Genomic DNA, 25,323 nt, shown 5'->3' with positions numbered 1-25,323 from the left:
GCAGTGTTAAGATTAAAACGCGACTCGTCACTTAAAAGCATCCTAGACCACATGACATGGTTCTAGCGTAGATGACGGCGGACCCAGACCAAACGAAGATTACGATGTCGATTATTAAGGATCTGACCAACATAAGATCGCCTAGCTCTTAACGGATTTGCCTTGGCCCGGAGACGGTTTAGATCCGTTTGCCTGCCTATTCCTTGCTCTACTGTAGTGCTTGTTGCAGTTTTGAACCTGTGACGTAAGTGCGTCAACGTCATGTATCTATCCTGACGTGCCGTTGTCACCTTCGGCCTGCCGGATCGTGGAAGATCTCTAACGCTTCCATTTTTACAGTAACGTTGTCGCAGTTTCATGATGGTATTTCTGTGGCAGTTAAAATGCCTAGCGACGTCAGAGACGCTGACGCCGAATGCAAGTTGCAGAAGTTCCTGAATTCGTTCATTTTCTTGAAGCCGTGGCATCTTGTTAACGAGTGTTTAAATGCACTGTGATTTTATTATTGCATAACCAGTAAAGATAACGGTCAGTGATAATCTGTACTTGTAAACATGTTGCACGGGTAGCACATGCAAGAAGTTGCATAATAGCCTTCGGCCAGTTTGAAGGACATCCACGCGCTTAAATATTGGGTAAATTAGTGCAATGTATGGAATATTATTTTGTAACTCATGATAGTTAAATCTATCTTTTTAAACTTAGTAACGAACAAGTTACGCTGAATATAAAAGTGTATAGTTTCTTTTTGGTGTCAGTATATGTCGCAAGTTACGAAGCAGAAATTGCCATATTTATAGTAACCTATATAGTTAACACTAGAAACTACAAAGGACAATAACTCTATTATTACTTGGGCAATCTGACTGAAACTAAATGTGCAACATTTCCCTATAGTAGTAAAAATGTAAATGAAGTTTTATTTAAATATTCCAAACCACTTCCAGGATATGACTCCGGACGGACAGATAGACGGATGGACAACGCCTAAACTATATCCCTCCGCCTTCGGCGGAGGATAATAAAAATGTTGTCTGATAAAAAAGGAGCAGGTCATACAAATCCACATAGGGTAACATTTTTTTTTTAAAAAATCTGCAAAACGCTCTGTAATAAATACAAGTCAAAAATACATATTCTCTAGGACAGTTTTAAGATTAATCAATTTATTTAAAATATAAATTGCGTCGTATATAATGTACAAAGTTGAAAAGTCATATGTACTAACAGATGCAGTTTGGTAGTTTTTAATATAAATTTATTCCTCAGTTTGTTTGTAATATTTTATTTTTGAAGATAAACCAACAAAATGGCAATTATTTCAGGAAAACCTGTCCATCAGCGAAGGGTGTGATTTCCTTGAAACAAGAGAGCTCTCTTTGAAAACACAAGATATTCGCAATTTACATTCATTGCCCCTTAAAGCTTTTTGTTGTATTACACAACCCGACAAGTAAATCTTGTTTTCAGTCGTCCATAATACATATATGGTCAGTGAAATAATAACAAAACAAATTTCTCAAACATTGGCCTAAATGAGACGAGACCACAGATTAAAGTATACAGTAATACGCTTCTTCACTTTATTAAAAAGGACAACATGTTTCTTTACATTGTTGGCTGTGTAGGGTCAATTCCTGTCCTGCGATCCAAGGTCTGTGTACAACCTTCACATCACACTGTTCACAAATCTGAAAATATAATAATTTGATAATTGAGAGAAATTCGTACTGTTGCTCAACATGTTGAAAGGGGTTAAGTCAAAGCATTTTGACATGATTTGCTGTTAAATGTAAAGTAACCTATGACTTATCAGCGCTTTTCATTGCCTGATCAACAATCAAGTTTATTATTATAAAACTGATATGAACTATTAAAACTATATTTTAAATCTGTAAATTCTGTGTAAGGGCGGTTTGGGCCTCAATATATACAGTCTAACCTGCATTAGGCAGCCAACCAAGGGATGCAGCCAAATTGGCTGCTTAAGCCATGTTATATATATCAGACTTCTGACCACTGTTCAATGATGACTTTAAGCCCATTTCTTTTTCGTTTTACAGGATACATTGGCGTGCATTTACCTTCGCAATATGCATGGTCTTCTTAACAATCAACAACTCCGGCTTGTGTTTTACAACAAAAGTTTTCCAACTTCAAAACAAGTTTGTTTAGGCTGAACACCACTAAATCCGGTTGTTCTTTATTTTATATAAAATACACTTACTTTGTAACGGTTTTTCGACATTTTCTAGCATATCAGATTTTCAGAGACTTAATTCCCATAAAGAACTATATCGCTACTTTAGAAAAACAAAGAGAAAAGGAGAAGTTAACTTTTATATAAGAAAACTACTGTTCGGTAAATACAACCCGCTGAATTTACTCCTTTTCACCTCTTTTAATTTTTCTTTTCGACACATTAAATTCTTACGCCGCCATTTTTACTTAGCCTGCGATAGGAACATGCCGATTTCGATAGAATGCAAAGTGATACATACTAAAACACGGTAGAGTAAAAGTATATACGTTGCTATTGAGAAAAGGCACTAGGAAAGGAAAAAGGATTAGCACTATTTATATTTGGACTACTTGTGAGAGGCTTACATTGGATTTAGTTGTGATCAGCCTTTACGATTTTCGCTATTTTGGTAAAGGGAAACTACTCTCCGCGCTTGTTGTCTACGTTAAAATCTAAGATTGCCGTTACGTTCCGTAAAAGATCGAGTGGTTTATATTTCTTTCAAACAAAATTAATTTCTTATAAATTTAACAGTATTTGGATGAAAGAAATATAAAAAGTCTAATTCAAGATAGAGTATTATCTTTAACAAAGATCAAACTGTGAACAACAAAATTGACACGAGGTGAAACGCTAATTGCCGATAATTACTGGCCATTTGATCGTAACAAAAAAGACGATCACACCTATGGTTATCAGTTGAAATTGAGAAGCTCATGTCATTTTATCGTTTTCAAATATCAATAAATTTCTGAACAATACAACCGATTCCAATGCGAAAAACAGGTTTAATTTTTAATGTGTTTAATTGGCGATTAGATATTATGATCAAACATTACAACATCTCAAAGTAATTTGAATAAACACACCCACTTCGATGTCATCATTACACATCAAATATACTTCTACTTATAACTTCTATAGTCTACCGGCCGCTCGATAAACTTCGGCATCACGTGTCTGTCATCGGTGGTTGATTTCTTGTCTGTTGCTTTGGACATGGCTTGCAATTTAGCAACCTGTTAAATCCAGTTTTAAACATGGCCGTGAGACTGACCGCTGACCGTCTAATGCAGGCCATTGTTAGGCTTTGGGAGGCAATTTGAGTGGCCGCTGGCCGCGGACAGCAGGTGACCGCCTAATAAAAGTATAAAATAAAGGCAATTTCGTTTGGGACGTCTCAAACTGACCGTTAACGTCAGGTGACCGCCGATTCAAGTGACAGTTAAGGCATGTTAGACTGTAGTCAAATCCACACATTAGTGCCATTAAGGTGATAACAGGAATGGTAAATAAAGTTCTCCTAAACCACGTGATTTTAAATTTCGGCGATACTTAAACCTTGACAAATGAAGTCCTCCTCAACCACATGATTTTAGATTTCGGCGTTACTTAAACCTTGACAAATGAAGTGCTCCTCAACCACATGGTTTTAGATTTCGGCGTTACTTAAACCTTGACAAATGAAGTCCTCCTCAACCACATGATTTTAGATTTCGGCGTTACTTAAACCTTGACAAATAAAGTGCTCCTAAACCACGTGATTTTAGATTTCGGCGTTACTTAAACCTTGACAAATGAAGTCGTCCTCAACCACATTAACGTACATTTCGGCGTAACTAACTGTGTAAACGAAGTACTCGGTAAATACGTGACTGTAACCTTCGGTGTTTAAAAAATCAAACTATATAAAACAAGGCCCTCTTAAAACCATGCCTGTAGCTATTGGTTACTTTAAATGTGGCATATGAAGTCGACTGTGACTCAATGCAGACTTTGAGCGCCGGTATAAATTACAGACTCCGGTATATACCGGATTAACTAAATTTAAACGAAAAATATTTTAAATGTGTATATTTTGTAACCATGGTGATACTAACCCTAACCTTTAGTCAGTATTTTATGCAAATTATACACTAAATGCGTGCGGACATGCAAAAATATGCATATTTTAGCCGTGCGCTACAATTGATAATCACTTTCGGGCATGCGCAGAAGACCGCTCCAACTCTGCAGTGAGTTACATCGTATGAAGTCCTCCTTTACCACATGACCGAACCTTCTGGTGTACCTTAAACCATGATAAATAAGCTGAACGTGCTCATTCCTCATACACGCGATGAAGTTTCAAATACATATGATTAACTTACGTTTCCGAAACTGGTAACTCGGAAAACAAAGAGCTCCATGTGGTACATTATGCCGGAAACAACCTAAAGAAACGGATAATATTACATAAGCATTCTAGAAAAATCATCTAGGAAACATCTCGGTAAGACTTTGAAACCTAAGAACTGGTTATCTATACAGTCCATGTTGATCCTTCTTTAGGTTCCATCCTACAATGTAATCATAAGCGAAAATAAGGGCATTTCTAATGGATTTATTACCGTCGAATTCTTATGATACAATTTTGAACAGTTGTTTTTCGTATCATATACTGTTTTGTTGCCTAAAATTCATTGTAAAAGAATAATGTGCTCTGATTACTTACAAATTTCTTTGGTTTGTTTTACAAGTACGATACTCAACTGATTTATTACACCTAAGCGTCCCAACTCCTTGTTTGTTTTGGGTTTATCATTGCCCCCAGCCAAGGAAATTATAGCTCTTCAAGTCAGTTTAGCAAAGTTAAAAATTTTAAGCCATAACAATAAAATAACATTGTGCTCTTTGTCCCATTTCTCTTGCGATTTGGATCCTATGGCAAACGTGATTGAATAAAATCAATTTTTCAGGCAAACTTTATATTTTTTATACAATTTTGAATCCCTCACACTTGAGAATACGTCAACAAAATTTTGGTTGAACTTCTGGAAAACTTCAGTTGAATTAGATGATTTAATTACAACAAATAACAATACCAATTCACTAACACCAGCCATATTATGTGCAAGCCTATTTAATAGTTAACAACAGAGGAAGTCATTTATAATTGTAAACCTGTAAAGACGATCGACAATATCCGGGCGATTACGTATCATGGTAAGTTCTCTCGGCACCATTCGGCCAGTACTTCGTAACAAAAGGGAAATGCCAAAATCGCATACGGATAAATACGTAATCGAACGATAAATGCCGATTATCATAACGTGTCCACTACCTTAAAACAGCACGCAATATCTCAATAACAAAAATGGCCTTACGTAAGTTTCAGCAGTGGGTCAGAATCTCAGAACTCAAACTTTTTGACACCTTACCTCTCTGCACAATATACGTCCAAATATAAATCATTACAATTAGGAACATTTTGCATTATTAGTTACTTAAACTAGGTCTTTACCTGAGTTCGTACTCCTCGGATGTTTATTAGTGAATATCCATTTCCCATTTGTTGAACTGCAAAATCGGCAAGAACTCTATGGAAAGGATCAAAAGGTAAACATTCCCCTATACCCCCAGGGATTATTCCGCCAGGTGCACCTACAGGCCTTGATACAAACGAACTCTTTCTTCCAACATACCTTTCAGCCATTGTTGTAGCGAAGCAAACGACAGCAAGAATAAAAACACTCTTGGTAAACATTTTATCAAACACTCTGAAATAGATTGAAGAACTAATAAAAACAATTTGAGATTTGGTATTCACATGTCAATACGTGCATTATCTAAAATATTAGTATGACAGACCTTTTGGCGAATCATCGCTACACATGACGAGCAGAATACCTAAACACAGATCATCTACGTTATTTTTTTCTCTTTAATAAAATAAAATAGGTTTATTCTTAACTGGTTTATTCCTAAAGAGCTTGACCCTGCGAATACATTGTGGTGTAACAGGGTCTAGAGTTCACTATTCTAACTACAACAACAACAACTCAGTTCTCTATGATAACTACTGTTTAATATAGTACTATGTTCTGAGTAAATATATACAACAATGTCTTTCTTCACAATTTCCTAACATAATCTCTATTATTTCATTAATGTCTAACTCTAACAATAATAATTCATTGCTAATTGCCCCGGCTCTAAACTATCTTAAATCGTATGGAGTATCGGCATACGTTACTAACATTTGCACGGGCAGATTGATACTGAAGTTCTATCTAGAATTTAGCGGTATTTAAGGAAAACTTCGTAGGGATGACTAAATTGTTTTTCTCCAAAAGGGCACGCATTTTGACCATAATAATAAAAACATGTCATTATTTCATTTAGTCATCTGTCATTACAATTAGTTAGAAACAAAACAACAATCATGACGCAGCGAATAACGTGGCCAGAGGGTAATTAACCTGGACGAGATATCTTAACCTGTCATTTTCCAGATGTAAACAAACGCTGAAGTTATTTAAAGTAGCATTCCGAAGTTCTTTGTGTATGACTTTTTACTGACCGATGACATATTGCTGACCGAAAAACAAGATGATAAAATGTGCTTATCTAAATAAGTATAATGAATTCATAAAGTCATTATACGACACTCGTCTCTTACTCGTGAGTTTTTTTGTTTTTTTAATTATTTATAAGAAAAATAAAAAAATAAGCAAAAATTAAAATTCAAGCGAGGCAATTAACAATTTAACACAAGGCAATGCATAAAACCGGCTGATTTTTATAAGTAATACGTAGAATTTATTTTAAATGTTTTTAGCCGTACTTCTGAAGATTAATGATTTGAGAAGGATAGAATACAACAGAATACAAAATCAAGAATATATAGTTTCAACACATGATATAATATACATAATCAATGAATAGGAAATCACATGGAATACGTAGATTTAATTTTTACAATTTTCACGATTTGATTTAGTCCTAGAATTTTCAATTCGTTTTCGTTTTTGTTTCAGTCCTAGATTGTTTTTTTCTTGCGTTTTGAAGTCAAAACCCCATTTAATTACTCTAAATCTTAATAAAACACTAAATTGCTAGCGGAACACGATTTCACAATAAATTCCGTAATTAAAAGTCCATTTTTTCCTCCCTTGCCCAGAGGGGTTTTGCCTTCAAGAGTGTGACTGAAATAGAAAGAATAAGAAAAATGCTTTAATCATCATGACAAGTAATGGTTTTTAAGTACGGTAATTAATATATAATTTACTGGAATTTCCGCAATCTGAAAGGATAAACTGACAATTAGTAGGAAATGACATAAGAAAAATATGAATTTTACTCTCTGAATATGTTAATTAAGAGTGAAAATTTCCGCTAAAAGTTACAATAAATAAACATCGATTTTAAATTTATCATCATAACAGGAATTATGGAAGAAGAACAACAAGTAAGGTTAATGTATTCACATTCTTAGTGTAAAATCGTTAAGAACTGGTTGGATAAAAAAAAATTACTAGAAAAATTGTTGTTGATCTTGGCTGCAACAGTATTTCTGTGAGGGAAAAAAATAATTGTAAAACATAAAATTGGTATACATAGTGATAAGTGTTTAATGACCTACTTTTCTTAAGGATAGATATAGTACAATAACTAAAAAAAAATCATTACTTATTTAAATGAAATCATTACTTAATATGTATATAAATTTTTTTTTTTTTTAAGGATATTATAGATATAACAAAAACACAATTAAAAAGCGAGTATATGCGATTATATAAATTCCGTATTTTGTTTTTCTAAAAGTTTTTTTTTTGTAATTGAATAATATAATGAAAATATAAGTATAAAATACTAATGAACGACACAATCAGTCGACGTCATTAAGGTCGGCTGCAGACGTCTCTCCGCACGGTAGCTGGTACGGCCAGATTGGTAAAAGATGTGACGTTGCCGACTTCGGAACCTTTTGAAGTACCGCCCGGAACACCGCCTCATAGTTTGCACAGTCCTCCATTGTAGACTGAAGCGCTGAGTCGTTCAATTCAGTACGTATGCAATGTTGGCAGACGTACTGGTGTCTGGTTCTGGAAAGGTCCAGTACTCGACGCTCCGCCTTTCGAATGAAGATGTGCCTGGCTAACTGGTCGTCGGCCAGTGTTTTTACCACGGCCGTATACACATTGTCAAAACGTTGGATGACGTCTGTGGCTCTAAAATTGTGGGAACAGTCGTCATCTGTCCCCCAGCATTCATCACAGTTTGCTTTCGCCTGGTCTTGGATCAGGTGCCAAATCTTACAGACTAAGTACTCCAAAGTGAAGGATATAAAGATCCTGGCAATAGTGAATTTTCTGATACATTCCATAGTTATACTTAGATCTTACGTATTAAATACAAGTGAAATTTGTAAGTAAACAGAATCTCAAGTCTCTGTGAACGAGTGGACCGCTCAATCCATTTTAAGTTGCTTATATAGTAGATGTATCCGTCACCCAAATTACGAACAGTCAAAAAAATATATACAGTCATTACTCAGAACAATAGACACTTTCGACATTGATGTGCACTTAAAGACTTAAAGTTTCGGATACAAGGCAGATAGTATACTGCCTTCGGCAACACTGTTATCTTCCTTGATCGGTGCAGTAGCTTGAAATGGTCCGGATTTGACAGCAGGAGTAATTATTGCGTCGTTTCCAGAGACAAATTTGTAGCGAATAACTTCTGAACCCGTATTTCGTGACTTTATGGCAGATCGGTGCTTAGAATTTCGTAATTTACATTTACAATAAATAAAAATCCCAATTCCTAGAGTAATTGAGCAACCAGCAGCTATAAGTACTATAATCCAGGTGGGGAAAATCGAATCATCAATTAGTTTAGAGTGTCTTAGATTCTCTAATTTGTTAATGAGAATGTCAAGCGGAATTTGCTTAATAGTTTTTAATTCGTGGGGCAGCTTGACATTTGTAAAATTCTCAAGTTTGTAGTGAAATTGTTTCCATAGGTGATTTGTAGAAATATTAGGAGGAAGTAGAGGGTTATAATCAAGGTGATGTGTTTTCTTAGAAATTTGAGAGTACCATGGACTTAAGTTCAAATGTTCATTAAAGGCCTGACAGTTCATCTCAAGTTGAACTAAACTGAGAGGGGCTTTAACAACTAATTCATGGTTAGATTTAGTGTCAGATTGGCACACGATGACGAATCTTAAATCAATTAAAGTGGTGACTGCCCATAGACCATTATCTATATTTTCGGCGTAAGGTAACTTGGTGTTAGGTTTAATAATAATGTTACAGTTTTGCGTAACTTTAGCTGGGTTTCGTAGAAATAAAGCCGTAACACATAATTCAGACATGCTTGCTTGATAAAATGGGGATCTGACTTGACAAAATTGCGTAAAGCTACTTTTGCAAGATTCTAATTCACTGGGCAGAATGACAGCAAATTTTGTGCGTTCACGATTAAAAAGTAGAGCTGAAAATTCTAAATCGTACTTAGCGACAAGATGTACCTGAGATGACTGAGGTATCGATGATCGATTAATGTTACTGTAGGGAAGTTCGAAATTATGAATACGATATACATCAAAACGACTATTGAAATCGATTAAGGGAACATGAATATTAATGATAATCTTGTCCTCAGCAATCATAGTCGAGCTGCGTAAGAATTGATAATTTCCACAGATCCGTGCTAGGATCCGCCGGCAGGGCGTAAGTTTTAGGCGCCTGGTTCTGTATTTCTACTAATAATGCCCTCAGATGAAAGGGAGATAATAGCCCAGGGAATACCCTGCCAGCACTTAATATGTCGAGCTGGGATTTAAATTCTGAGAGATGAGCCTTAGCATAAAAAACAGTCTGTTTGATTTCATCAATGATAAGCTGGAGGTTGTTATAATTAATAGTATAACCTTGAATTTGTTCAATCTGTTTTTCCATGCGACCTTGCCATTTTTTCATTTTCTCATCGACCTGTTGTAAAGCTTGTATTAATTCGTTAATAGACTGCCTATTCTCTGATATGTGAGAACGTGAAATGTTTAAAATTGACAAATTGTTTTCTAGTATGTGAATGATGGATTTTTGTGTATTAGCTAATCTAACTACGTTATGTTTAATTACTTGAACTTCATCATTATCAGCAGTGCCAAAAAGAAATTTGAAGACAGACCCTAATCCCAGAATGCTTCTTTTGTTTCTAACGTGTAAAGATAGGTAGTCAGAGTAACTATTAAGTATTTTCGCATACGTGCTTCGGACGTATTGTAATTCCAGCTTCACATTTGATATAGATAGAAGATAGGGTAATAAGTCTAAGTTCTTAGGATTGTTTTTAAGGTGGTTGCTCACATTCTCTGTGGTGGAATTAACAGTTTCTATTTCTTTGTCAATTTGATCCAAAAAGGAACTAAAAATCGAAGTGTCTAAAACTAGAGCCACGCTCCAATGCGAACGTGTGGTAGAGACTTCATTTATCTTTTGAAAAATAACATTATCATAAGTTTCTGTAGCACCGACCAATGTAAAAGAGCACAGGAATAGCAGGTAATGCATCCTTACTGAAACAAGAATAACAAAAAAAAAAAACAATTAGTAAAAAGATTTCATAAGTCACTGAGGTCAAGCTGTCAAGAGCAGATGACTATCATTCTTTATGTTTGTTTTACAATACAGTAGCAAGACACTTTAAGAGCATGTGATTGATAGTTTTATGTTTTTCACCCGACTTAGCAGTAGGTGAGTCTGTATGTTTAACCGTATGTTTACGATTAGTGCGCCGACGTTTAGTCGGGTTGACAGTAATGGCATTGAGCTGCATTTTATCACTGTCGGACAAGCTAAGGGCGATGTCCGAGTCTGAATCATAATTTGCGAATACGTTTCCGTCTGTTTCCGTGACGGGCGATGACAGTTCGGAAGGTAATTGACTGCCCGAAGGGAGAGAAACATCTGATTTATTATCAATAGACATCTCGTCATCTGAGGACTTAATATTTTCACCTGAAATATGGTTTTTATTGCGTAATTGTTTTTGTAATTCTGCTAAGGGAATATCGTCTGTTTCATCAGAATCTAAGCGCTCCTGGCGTATTCTGTTAGTTATGGGGGGTAATGGGTCGTTTATTGTAGTCTCAGAGTCGGAATCACTGCTGCTTAAATTCGCAGGGGGAACCGCATAATTAACCTTTCTTAGCGGCCTTCCAGATGGAGGCGCGGGAATCGGCCATTCATTTATTTTAGCCAGACGAATTTGGTTAGCATGAACATTGTGCGTTGAATTGTCAAGTTGGTTTTTAATAATAAAATTTAAGGGAGTTTTCTGTTCAATTATTCTGAAATAGGGCTTCCACTTTCCGTCTAACTTACTTTTTCTGTTGAAATTTTTATAATATACAGGATCATTAACTTGGAAGGTTGTCTCTTTAATATTCTCATTAGCTTTTAAAACACGCTTGCGTTTTATCTTTTTCAGTGTACGATGCACATTTAAAAAGGCTCTATGTTGTTCCTCTAATATAATTTTGTGATACTCTTCACCATGGTATTTCCGTCGAGGTTTAAGTAAATTATCAATTGGTAGAATAGGATCACGGTTAAAAAGCAAGAAAAATGGAGAATGTTTAGAATTGGTAGAAACGGTGAATCGCATGGCGGCGAGAGTCATATTTAAGTGAGAGATCCCATTGACGTGTATCATCTTGTACCTTTTTCGAGAGAATATCATTCATAGTGCTATGAGATCTTTCATTTATTCCGTTAGAAGATGGAAGGTAGGGTGTAGTTTTTATGTGCTCTATGTTTAATTCCTGAAGCACGTCACGCATTGCGCCGCTAGTGAACTCCGAACCATTGTCAGTTACAATTCTTAAACAAGTGCTGTATCTGCTGTATATCTCCTCTAAAAACAGATGTATGATGGTATTACTACTTTTATCAGGAGCAGGAAATGCCTCCGGGTAACCTGAGTAATTATCTACAAAGCAAATGATGTACCTATTTCCCGATAAAGTTTGAGGATATGGCCCACAAACGTCAATTGAAACAATAGAAAATGGAAACGGGGGTATACCAGTTTCCTTACTAGGGGTTTTAATGGTAGTAAGATTTCTTGTCTGACAAACAACACATTGAGAAACATAATCATACAATTCCTTAAACATTCTGGGCCAGAAATAGTGTTGTTTAATTGTTGCAAATAACCTTTGACATCCCTGATGACCGTTATCATCATGGTATTGTTTAATAACCAAATGTTTAAGGTGACTGGGTACGAATAATCGAAAATTCGGCTCTTCATCGACATTGGAGACGTAATATAGTGTCTGATCAAGTTCAATATACTTGGTAGCTTCAGTTTTAGATGGTTTTCCATGCCGTAATCTCATTTTAAGTTCAAGAATAGTATGATCTTTATCTTGTTCCATGACTAAATTTAAATCCGAAAAGGAAGGAACCGGTTCTATGTGTGATTGTTGCGGAATAAACTGTTTATCGGCCAGGTCATTAAGATCTAACTGGTGTGAATTAATAGCGTTAATTGTTTTGACCGGTATGTCCGCTGAATTTGGACTGTTAGGTTGACAGCTATACGTGTTATCCTTGACATCAGAGACAGGGTCGCTGTCGACATCAGAATTAATTGTATTGTTGGTTTTAAGCGCCGGTGGCCTACTGAGAAAATCCGCTATGACATTTAGTCGGCCAGGTATATGCTCGATTTTGCAGTTATAACTAGAAATATTTAATGCCCATGTTTGAATCTTTCTATTTGCATGGGGGAGTTAAATAGGTAAATGAGTGATTTCTGGTCCGTATATATAACGAATTCAGCACCCGTAAGGTATGCAGAAAGCTTTGAGATAGCAAAATGAATACTGTACATTTCCTTTTCTACGATAGGCCATTTCCTTTGTGTCCTGCTGAGTCTATGTGAAATGAAATAAATTGGTTTTTCGTTAACATAATGACCTGAATCTTCATCATCGTATTTTTGTGTAAGTATTGCAGAAATCACAGTATCGCTAGCGTCACAATATAACCTATAAGGTCGACTTGGATCTGGGAAAGATAACTGTGGAATAATGGACAAGCTATCTTTTAATTGATCAAAACTATCCTGACAAGCTACTGACCAATTAAATTTGACGTTCTTTCTTGTTAGATCGATAAGTGGCTCGACAATTTCCGTGTATGATTGTTTACCATTATGTATCATGTGACGAAAAAAATTTACCATTCCTAATAAGCTTCGTACGTCGCGCACACATTGTGGGCGTGGCAATTTTCGGATTGCTTCTACTTTTTTCGGATCCGGACGGATACCATTTTTATCAATTGTAAATCCGAGATAGGTTGTTTCTTGTTGTAGGAATGACATTTTTTTAACTTAAGTTTAAGCTTATGTTGTCTTAACCTTTGGAAAACAGTCTTAATATGATCAATATGTTCCTGAAAAGATTTACTGAATAGAATGAGGTCATCAACGTATGCGATAGCAAAAGATTCACAGCCTTTTAAGACTTCTCTCATTAATGATTGGAAATAACCTGGTGCGTTGGAAAGCCCGAATGCCATGGAATTAAATTCCATGAGTCCATGAAATGGCGTGGCAAAGGCGGTCTTTTCTTTGTCTTGTTCCTGAATAGGTATTTGGTGAAAGGCGCTAGCTAAATCCAGACTGGAAAACCAGCAACTTTTTCCTAATAATGGTAAGATATCATCTATACGAGGAAGCGGATAAGACGTTTGACGGCATATTAAATTCAATGCACGAAAGTCCAGACATAATCGCTTGCTGCTGTCCTTCTTGGAAACAATAACAACAGGAAATCGCCATGGACTATGGGACGGACGTATAATGTTTGCATCTAACATTTTTTTTATTGCGTCATCCGCTGCTTGGCGGTGATTTATAGGAATGCGATAAGGTCTGAGTCTAATTGGTGGGTGTGACCCGGTGTCAATTTTCATTGTAACGGTATCAGTCAATGTTAGTTCTGAGTCATCTTTCGCGAAAACATCTCTATTGTTTTTAAGCAGATTATATATTAAGTCGTAATGTTCTTCGGGCACATTAATTTCTGAAAAGATGTCCTCTTCACTGGATGGATTGCTAGTATCTAATTTTACGGACGATATGTCCCTTAGGCTTAAATCACCTAACCTAGCAATCGGAAAACCTTCTCTTAACTTTATAGTTTTATGTGTTTTATTTATAACCATGACTGGTAATTGCCTGTGGCCATGTAATCTAATTACAGAATCAACAATTTGCAAGCCTGGCTCGTTATTCAAAAAGGAGTTGTTCATCCCCATTAGGTCATAAACTCTGTTATGTTTCAGTCCATTAGTATATCTGACTTTTCCCTTTATAATATTTACAGTATTAGGTCTCAGGACCGTAGTTTGGCGAAGTCTAACCACGGAAGCTACGTGTATGTCTTCCTCTAAAGCAATATATTCATCATCTATTTTTAAACAATTTAAATCAAAATATAATCTAACACCATTTTGCGATAAGAAATCTCGGCCCAAGATACCGTTTCTGTTTATGTTGCTTACCACATAAAATAAATGGGACTTTTTAACTGAACCTATTTAAATGTTAAATTTACACTACCCTTAACGGCCAAAGATTGTCCATTTACAGACTGAAGATTAGCCTTATTATTTAAAAGTTTTGGTTTACGTCGCAGGGACGCATATGTTCTATATGATATAAGCGATACCTCAGCTCCGGTATCTACAAGGCATCTTAAACGTTTTTCTCTAATTTTTATTATACATGAGTTTGGGTTGCCACAAATTGCTATATTAAAAGTAGACATACGATTTCTCCTATCACCGACTTCGTTGTGATAGGAGGTTGTTAGTTTCCCTGGTTGCTATATGTACGTTGATAATTTGGATTTTGATAATTAGCGTAACGGTTTGGATTAGTTCTACATTCCCTGGCAAGGTGCCCTAACTTACCACAGTTCCAGCAAGTAATCTTAGATTTCCAGTCAGAGTTAGATGAGTTTTGATACCTATGAGAATTATAACCTTGTTCGATTTTATCTTGACCTTGATCTTTAAATCTAGGTGGAATGCGAGGATCAACGTTTGGAGGTCCATACTCAACAGAGTGAATAGATTGAAGCCTGTGTCGGCACTGTTTTATGTGGTGACCTGGTTTCTTACAGTAAGCGCAAGGTCTGCGTGGCCTTAAATGATCTACTTCCATAGGTTCATTTTCTTGAACGGAATTATGTGAGGACGAATCCACACTCCGTCCTATCCGTAGATTAAATCTAGTTCTCAAATTTTGTTCATTCATGGCGGACCGTACGGCGGCCTGAAGAGTTTGTGGATTATCTCTCATAACTTTCATTTTTAAAAAATCGTGTGCCAACCCATCCACAAAAAATCCAATCATTTGTCTTTCAATTAAATTTAAATCACCATTGTGACCTACGAAAGCTTCTTCTGCCAAAGTAAGAAGTCTTTCGGCATAAATTTGAACATTTTCACCTGGAGCCTGTTTGATTGTTCTTAGTAAACAAAATGCATGCTGAGGATCTTGTATTTCAGCGAACCTTGAAGACAATTCTGTTTTTAATGATTCCAGTCCCTATCAACATTTTCCGTTAAATATCTTTGTATAAAATCACTTACTGCCGCTCTGCTTGACTGATAAGCGACAAGTTTTAATTTATCTCCAGTTAAACCCGTAAGAACACCGTATTTTTCAATATTTTTCAGCCAAAATTTAAATTGTTTCGGATCCCCATCAAATTGTGGAATAACCTGAGATATACTTTGAGTACCTACGACAGCCGAAACATTAGACAATTCACGCCCCAGATTTTCGAAAATTGCTGCGATATCTTGATCTGCCATAATTAAGCCAACAAAAAACAAGCAAAGAAATTTTCACTCACCAGTGCAGAGGATATGATCGTCACAGTCTCCCCCGGGTAACCGAACCGTGGTTGGTAGTACTTCTTTTGCGTTGTGGCCGCGACGTTCCGAAGGTTCGTTCGAATCCTGGTTCTTTTAAGGCACCAAATAAGTCCCGTGTGGTGTAACAGGGTCTAGAGTTCACTATTCTAACTACAACAACAACAACTCAGTTCTCTATGATAACTACTGTTTAATATAGTACTATGTTCTGAGTAAATATATACAACAATGTCTTTCTTCACAATTTCCTAACATAATCTCTATTATTTCATTAATGTCTAACTCTAACAATAATAATTCATTGCTAATTGCCCCGGCTCTAAACTATCTTAAATCGTATGGAGTATCGGCATACGTTACTAACATTTGCACGGGCAGATTGATACTGAAGTTCTATCTAGAATTTAGCGGTATTTAAGGAAAACTTCGTAGGGATGACTAAATTGTTTTTCTCCAAAAGGGCACGCATTTTGACCATAATAATAAAAACATGTCATTATTTCATTTAGTCATCTGTCATTACAATTAGTTAGAAACAAAACAACAATCATGACGCAGCGAATAACGTGGCCAGAGGGTAATTAACCTGGACGAGATATCTTAACCTGTCATTTTCCAGATGTAAACAAACGCTGAAGTTATTTAAAGTAGCATTCCGAAGTTCTTTGTGTATGACTTTTTACTGACCGATGACATATTGCTGACCGAAAAACAAGATGATAAAATGTGCTTATCTAAATAAGTATAATGAATTCATAAAGTCATTATACGACAACATTTGCTGCCCGGGTGTTTCTCTCTGCTTTGTATTCTAGTCATTTAATAATGACCTAATAGGCAAATACCTTACCAATGTCGCAAATTATTATTGGTCAGTTCTTGATGCACCTTGGTACATCAATTCTTCATGCAAATTACAGATTTTCGTAAATAAATGTACAGACGTATCTTTCGTTTTAATTGAACCGAAGTGTCATTATCACGCTAGACATTAAAACAAATCTTTCTTCCCTATATTAGATATTTAACGTAATACAACAATTAGAAGATTAGAGATAATAACCACTTCCGTTACATAATTACATTCCTATAAAAATACAGTTACAGTTTGTATATAAAGATACTACTTACCTTGTGTCCACTGCTTGTCATTTGCGGGGAAGCTAAAGAAAGTGGTATGAGCTTAATTTCCTTATTTTGCAATTAACTTAAGATGTAAACAAATATTTCATGCATGATATAAAAAGCGAAAAAACTGACATTTCATGATCAATGTCGGCTTGTTGTAAAAAAACAAAAACATATGACATCGGTTTACAAACATGCATGTTGTAAAGGGCAAAACGTCCTACATGTGTTGATAAACATACTCTTATAACAAGGAAAATGCTAGATTTTATTACATACAAGTAAGAGAGACCAAACTTAATAGCAATAAAAATACATCAGATGTTTACTACTGAAGAAAAAAAAATATATAAAATAATTAAACAATAAAACTTGCGGCATGTAGAAGTTCAGAAAATTTATTGCACCCAGTAAAAAGATGAATGATCTTCTACAATTAATACAATGGTGAATAGAAATGCCACATTGCACTTTTTTCATATCAGTCCTATAGGAGACGTGTCTCTATTTTTTGTACATGCAATACTGCCGAAGCATTTGTCGCTCTTTTGACAACGTTTTATTTACTTCATAAACATGTCGCTCACCGGATGGTAACCTCGACGACCTTTAGACTTGCTTCTACTAAGTTTGCTGAACATCTATTAAACAGTAAGTTAAAAATATTCTCTGCTTTTGCTGTGGCAGCCCTTAACCATTTGAACATATTTTATAGTGATGTTGAAAACCAAGTTTGGTGAAGATCTATTAAGTGGTTCAGGAGAAGAAATCATTGAAAGGGTTTTCTTCTGAAATGTTAGCTCCTTTGTCCTCATAAAAGGGGGAAGCTGAACCATTTCAACAATTTAAGGGAGGACCACACAAGTGCTCTCATTTGAAAAAAAATCTGGGACAGGACCTTATTTTGATATTACAGATTAAATATGATGAATATACATTTAGCTGTTCATGAGAAGAAGCCATTTAACGAAAATTTCTTTTTCAAGCTCCAGCGAATCTTTAATCGGACCACGTGCTACCATTTGAAAAACAAACAAAAAATTGGTGAGGTCCTTGGAATGATTCTACAGATCAGATTGATGAAGCTACATCAAATATTTCATAAGAAGAAATTGTTGATAGCCTTTTACTGCTTTAGCTATAATGCCCCTACATCGAGTACATGAGCTTTAATGAACTTCGAGTTTGACGAAGATCCATCAAGGGGTTACTGAGAAAAAAATTATTTATTGGGCATAACAAATTTGGACTGGGCTCTTGAATTTTATTGTTTCAGGAGACTATGTGGCCTTCTTATGTAAAACTTGATGTCAGTCTGCATCAAATATCGCTTGCCTATAAAATTACAGGACTTAGTCTTGGGATATTAACAGAGGTTGATATAAAATGCTAAGAATGTGTTCAGCCCAGTACAAAAGCATCAGTAGATCGCTGATTTGTTCTGCATTTTACATATTTCACAAACTGGTAATACCACTGTGTAAAACATGCTCAATCTGGCAATACCAGTATGTGAACGTTTTAAAACGCGGAATAAAACAGTTAAAGTGATACGTTCATTTGGCAAACAGGCGTATTAAAACTGAATATGTTGTATGTCTCTTATCTGATGTATTTTAGGTACAGGTTCAAATCCAACAATTTTTTATATATTTTTTGCTTTTATCAGTTCATTTCATATAATTATATTTGTTGATGTCATCTAGTATAATTTGGTGGCCAACCTGTTAGTCCTTTCCAGGAAAGAATTTGTATCATTCTTTGCATGGATTGCGCGTTATGGACAATCTCTCTAGGTATGATACTTTTCACTTCTAATATTCTCAGCTATATGACACCCTCCCTGATCTTAAATATACCATCATATCTTAACAATGAGTGATTATAAGTTTCTTAAAATGTTTTCGAAAACTTGAATGAAAAATACGTGCACTGAGTTTGCCCAATGCTTCTGTTTATGTACTGAACCATGCTGTACTACTTTTCATTCAGATGCAATTTCATTAATAAGCAACAACTAATATCATAAAGCATTAATTTTCAATCATATTAACAAACCTGTGGCCACTTCCTCTTCTAGCAAGCAAAATTAAATGATGTTGTACATCGAATTAAAGATCAGCGTGCACAACAATGGTTTGCGGTATGAATATCGTGACTGAAAATACTTAGGCTGTAGACAGATAGACAGACAGATGTATTTCGGTAAGTTATGCACTGATGAAATACTTAAAATAACATATACAGAAATTTAAAAGTATCACATACATGAGAATAAATAATAGCATGACATACACACCATCGCCATGGATAACACAAGAAAGAGAAAGCTCTCGTTTCCATTACGGTCCTGTGCGTTGGTGGCATGACATTGAGAAGCAATTTAAAGAAAACAAAATGCTTAAATATGTGAAATCATTGCACCATTAAATTTTAAAAAAAATATTTATGTAACATCACATATTACAACTGAAATTACTATCATAATAACTTTATATTCTAATTAATCACATGACAAGAACGATCTTGAAACTGTATAGGATACACAATCTTAGCAGTCCGAAAGTTTTTAAACACAGAACATGTAAATAAAAGGGAGAAAAAACGAATAAACTTTCTTCCAAAAATGTTATGTTTAATGTTCACAAATGACAGTAATAATCCGTTATTGTTTTGAACAGTGCTAACTTATTAATCTGAGTAATAGTAAAATGCAGGTAGATTGTTCTACAATGAACACCCTAAATAGCAAAAAGATTTTGAACCAAATCCACTCTTCACTTGACAAAGGATAATCTGGTCTACAAATATTTTGACTGGCAACCTGTTGAACGAGGTCTGATCCAATGTGCGACATATCGTCGAGATCAAGAACAAATCTAATTAATTTATTCTGTATTGTTTGTAGTTTGTGAGTAATTGAATAGAAAAGGTGGAAGCTTTCTTACGGTAAAGTTACTTGAACCCAGCATTAGAGTTTTGTAAAACTGAACGAGCCATGGAGTCAAAAGATAAATTATGATCCAAAATTGCACCGAAACGGAAAAAATAGGTACGATAACTGTACCATTACAGGTGATCGGAAGAGTCGTGCTTATCTTTAACCTATGTTTAGAACCAAACAAGACAGATGTACTTAAATGATGGGACATTTTATTGTCCATCAACCATTGACTTACAAGATGTAGAACCTCTATTAGGGCAATTTTAATGTTTGACGTTCGTTTATCTGTAACAAGTATACCCGAATCATCTGCATATAATAAGAGCTTGTTTTTAACCACAGCTGACATGTCATTAATATAAATAAAAATCAATAGACTAGTATGAGTGATCGATTGTACCGAAAGCTTGCTGCATATCCAATAGAATCATCACTATAACATGACCTTTGTCCATTTCAACACTAATATAGTCAGTCAGATAAACCAAACACGTTTTCGTTGAAAACCCACTTCTGACCCCGGACTGAAATATATAAAACAATTTATTATCCTTGAAATATGATTCAACCTGGTCTAAAACAACCTTTTCAAAATTCGTAGAAAAGATTCTTAATATTGAAACTAGGCGTTAGTTACCTACAGAGGTTTTGTTATTTTCTTAAAACAGGAACGACCCTAGCAGACTTCAGATCATCTTGACAAACACCTAGAATTGGTTGAGTAATAACGGGAGCTCTGTCTTTCTCAAAACGCGATGGAATACATTCTAATCCTGTAGCTTTTTAAACTTACAGGGTCAAATACTTAAACACCTTATTTTCAGAAATTACTGAGAAAAAAATGACTATTTGAAGGTACACCTAAGTCTACACAAAAAATGTTACAAAACGTTTACCAAACTTACGTCTTACTAACAAGTTTCAACACCACGGTTGTATAAAATCATTAAATGATTTTAATGATTTTGAGTCATTTTTATAAGCTTCTATAGTCTCAGTGATAAACAAATGTCTTAGCCGCATCAATCAAGCACTTTTTTATTTTAATAGCTTGCAAAATACCATAGTTAATCCAGGCTCCGTCACTTGCTCAACAGGGGCAATTGTCAATAACCAACATAAATAAAGTTTTGAAATTTTCCCAGGCATCAGATGCTTTTTCGTTGAGCGAAACATGACTCCAGTCTTTAGATAACAAGATGACTTGAAAATCCTCCCTACTATAGCTTTTCATAGAACGTATTGTGACATTATTATGAGTTTCTATGAATTGTTTGTAATTTTTCCTTGTACAAAAAGTCATACTATCTTCACTAAAATTAGTTTCAATAACAACAGAGTGGGATATCACACTAAAAACAAGTCAATTGTTGTTGGTGTAGAGCTACAAATTAGTGTATAGTCATGTATCAATAGAGAAAAATGAAACATATCAATAAAAGTACTAAATGATGACAAGAGTACATGAGTTTGAATGAGCTTTCCTCGAACAAGTGATCCGTAGATCTGCGCTCGCCCTATTAAGCTAAGCATTTATTAAGTAGGGCATATGTTTAAATTATAAACAAGTTGCAGAATTGCGTATAGATAAAACATTTGAAATAACTTACAATGTACCAGAGGTATTGTTTTCTCATATAAAATTTGAATATACAGCATATTCACAGGAGTTAATTTGCTTGGAAATCTCATAATTTATTACTTCGCAGTAGGGACAGTCAGTGACAGATAGCTCAGTTGGTTAGAGCACCCCAGACATGGAAGTACAATGTCATGGGGATGTCTGAAGTTCGAATCCTGACCTCGCACTTGTCCCCCGTATAACCTCCAGTTTTGTCACTTTACACTCGTAAAACTTGAATTCGATATTTGATCTCATAATATTTTTCATAACATAGCACATTTTAGAAAGTGTTTCGAGCATCTTAGAGAACTTATGTGATTTGTACTTTGATTGCAGGTCAAGGGCCAATACAAATCGGAACATTTGTTTTTTGTATTAGCATTTCCGTTGTAATTTAAGAAGTAATCAAGCTCGATTAGTCTATTTTTGATGAATGGTGACCCAGATGACGTGACACCAGTATATTACATATTTGTTAGGTACATAATCCTTTTATACTTCTCAACCAGCTGCATGGTCTGTCAAAAATTTGTAACAGATAGAAATAACCGCAAAAAGGAATCTTTTTAAACTAAATGAGTTTGTAATTTGTATCAAAATAACAGGACAAAGTTGTTTATCACTTACAGGGAAATGGTGACAGGTCCCAATTGCTTTCCATCAACACAACTATGGGGGGAATGGTGTCATAATACAAATGTTTGTCCTAAACAAATTACATTTCAATAGAAAGGGAGTTAAGAGCGCGTTGCTTTGTTCTTTAAATGGTATGGTTGACATAACATTTACTAAACGTTTCGTTTGGAAGATGTAAAAAGATGGAGAGGAAATTTTGTCAAATGTTCAACATATTTTTTGCGAGAAGAATGAGCCAAAAACAAGTAACCTGGGTGAAATAGAATGCTTGTGTGAAATACTATCAAATACAAAACAATGAGCAGAAGGTGTTTAACGTCTAGGTTTAACATTTTAAACATTTTTAATGACTGTTTATTAATCATTAACATTCTAGTTATAATAAGTAAAAGAATAATACTGAAAATTAATGTCGTGTAATATACCACTTATTGAATGGCTTGCCGGTCAGTAGTCATAATTAAGCCTTCGGGCTTCAGGCCATTTTGACTATTGACCGGCAAGTAATTCAATATCTGAATTTTATATGCTTAGATGAAGTGTATTTGTTTGATGTGTTACCCATTTTCAGTAGTGCTCATCAACAGCCACACAAGACAGTGTATATGCTCCAGCTCAAACTGTCTGATAAGATGTTCTCCCTTTCTGGTATTTAAAAATGCCTCTGGGTGCGCATACACAAGTGAATATCTTCCCTTTCATGCATTCTATATGGGGATATCAAGCACTCTCATCATCGTCATCATCACCATCATCATCGTCATCGTCTTGGTCGATGTTGTCTGTGCCGTCGAATACCTATAATCTACAGCACAGGCACTTATGCCTAGTTTCTGTAGAGATAATATCTGGTCTTGCATAATGCTTTCAACAGAGTTAATATCAGACATACGGACTTCCCCAACCCATACTTTGTCTTTAAAACATGGGATACCAGCTGGTATATCAGGCTTTTCTGTAGCCTGTAGGCAAAATAGCAATACAGTCTTTCTTCTTGATGATATGACTTAAGCATTCTATTTGTGCATCCTTCAGACGTTTAAAACCAAACTTCTCTGACGTTGATCTTATGATTTCTAAGTTTTCCATGTTGCAATAGTATAGGAAAGTGAAAGTAGACTTTCCTTTTTGTCAAAAAATAATTCTTTGGCACTTATGTAATCACATTTACTTATATTTCTTTTAATAACATGCCAAAAATAAGGTAATTCTGAAAAAAAGTTTCTTCCGCGGGACTATATTTTAGTGTTTGTACAGTTACCTAAAATCGGCTAATTATCAGTCCCTAGTATAGAGGTCAGACGGAAAGAGTGACGTCATGCTCTATGTATAGAATGGTTGTAGGAAAGATATTCTTAGGCCCATTTAACTTTTGAAGTAAGTTTCTTGCTTATGTCACAATTTCGGTGTTAGGATGCATGACGTCACAGGTGTTGCACTTTTCATTTCCTCACATGAACAGACTTGGGTATAAATTTGCTTAAGTGCGATATATGCTTTGTTGGTGTAAATATGGACATTCCATTGTATAAATTATTGTAAGTGTATTGAGTCTATTGCAAGATTGATGCTTTTATTACTTATAATGTACATCTCATGGCATATTTAAAACAAAATACCAATCTGCATAATCAAGAGCTCGAGCCAGTTTGTTTAAACTGATGGTTTTCTAAATATTGAACAAATAAGACCGGTTTCGAGTTTTTCAGTCATATTCCTAACAAAATAGATATAATTTCAAGATCAGTATCTGTTAGAAGGGTAATTCCGTATTTTTCAACTGCGATTTTGTCATTTGCCCGTTTTTACTGAAAGTCAAGTGAGCGTTTATCTAGTTACATACGAAAAATGCCAAATTGTTTAACGAGAATACGTAATTACACGGAATTTACAGTGTCATTACGAGGCCACTAACTACTTGTACGTGAGGCATAGAATTGGAAGCTTTGTGGCATCCACAAGATTATATCTCATACGATCTGTAAAAAGATCCTTTGAAAGAATAGAATGCAACCAAGCAGAATAATAGCAGAGTCGGTTTGATTGAATCTGTTCACGAAAGGTAATGAAATGTGTAACACCTCTCACGCCCCCTAGCACCGGCTTAAGCGGAACTCTATTACAAAAATAATGAATGGACTCCATGAGCCTAAAGGACCAGAAAATGTAACAACACTGAATCCAAGTACGGAGAGAATTTTTACAGCCACCTGGCACTTAAAGATTGCTGTTGTGATGGTTAATAAAATCTGTAAAAATTTGGAAGCGTAGAATGCAATCAAGCAGAATAAAAGCAGATTGAGACAAAAAAGATCAGCAATAGCTAACAATGCGCCGTGGTCTCCTTCGCGTGACATTCGGTGGAGATAATCGATATACGGAAAGTTTCCCGCTTTGCCTTATGGTCTAAAACTAAGCTTTTGTCGCCGTTACTTGGATTTTTTTGAAATACACGAATATAGTGAAATGCCGTATGTTAATGTTATAAGGTATACAGAAACATCTATCACAGACGGTAACTCTCAAAAAATAATTATTTTCTTCAAAGTAACCTAAAGTCATGTAAGTCTATAGCTGGAACTTATAAATTAAAACATACGAGCTCATAATGAAATACTGTTTTGTAGTTAGAGGAAATTTACGATTTGGGAATTATATACATTTACATTCTGTATGATGCCGTTCACACTAAAAATAACAAATATAGTTGAGACTGATCATATTATATACATTGGTTATAATCTGTATTTGACAACATCAATGTCTACTCAAATACAGCGGTTTATAACACTGCATTTCATTAACTCGTGTTTTAATAAAAAAAACAAAAAACAGTTTGGCCTATAATTTCCGTATTGACATTCAGTTTTGACCTGCGAATTTCTTTTCAATTTGGCAAAATCCTTACAGCGAATGCCTTACACATTTAAGAGTAACAACCGGATTATATCTGTTTCAAAGCAATAAAATATAAGTCTGCGACAAGTGGTTTGCAGTAAGGTGTCAAGGAAAT

General features: G+C 35.2%; 2 protein-coding genes across 2 annotated transcripts in view; both read right to left on the bottom strand.

The window, feature by feature from the left end:
* Positions 1-25,323, bottom strand: part of LOC123529006 (uncharacterized) — a 74,627-nt gene that overhangs the window by 44,239 nt on the left and 5,065 nt on the right. The gene's annotated exons all lie outside the window — the stretch shown is intronic.
* On the bottom strand, positions 1,131-17,263 carry LOC123529099 (uncharacterized). Its single transcript, XM_053521245.1, has 4 exons — positions 17,110-17,263; positions 5,526-5,781; positions 4,393-4,455; positions 1,131-1,691 (listed from the first exon to the last, which is right to left on the bottom strand). The coding sequence occupies exons 2-4, from the start codon at positions 5,766-5,768 to the stop codon at positions 1,587-1,589; spliced, it is 411 nt and encodes a 136-aa protein (XP_053377220.1). The 5' UTR covers positions 5,769-5,781; positions 17,110-17,263; the 3' UTR covers positions 1,131-1,586.

The sequence above is a fragment of the Mercenaria mercenaria genome, chromosome 13, assembly GCF_021730395.1.
Source record: "Mercenaria mercenaria strain notata chromosome 13, MADL_Memer_1, whole genome shotgun sequence".
NCBI lineage: Eukaryota > Metazoa > Mollusca > Bivalvia > Venerida > Veneridae > Mercenaria > Mercenaria mercenaria.
The sequence above is the reverse complement of the archived record's forward strand: the minus strand, read 5'-3'. Positions and strand labels throughout refer to the sequence as shown.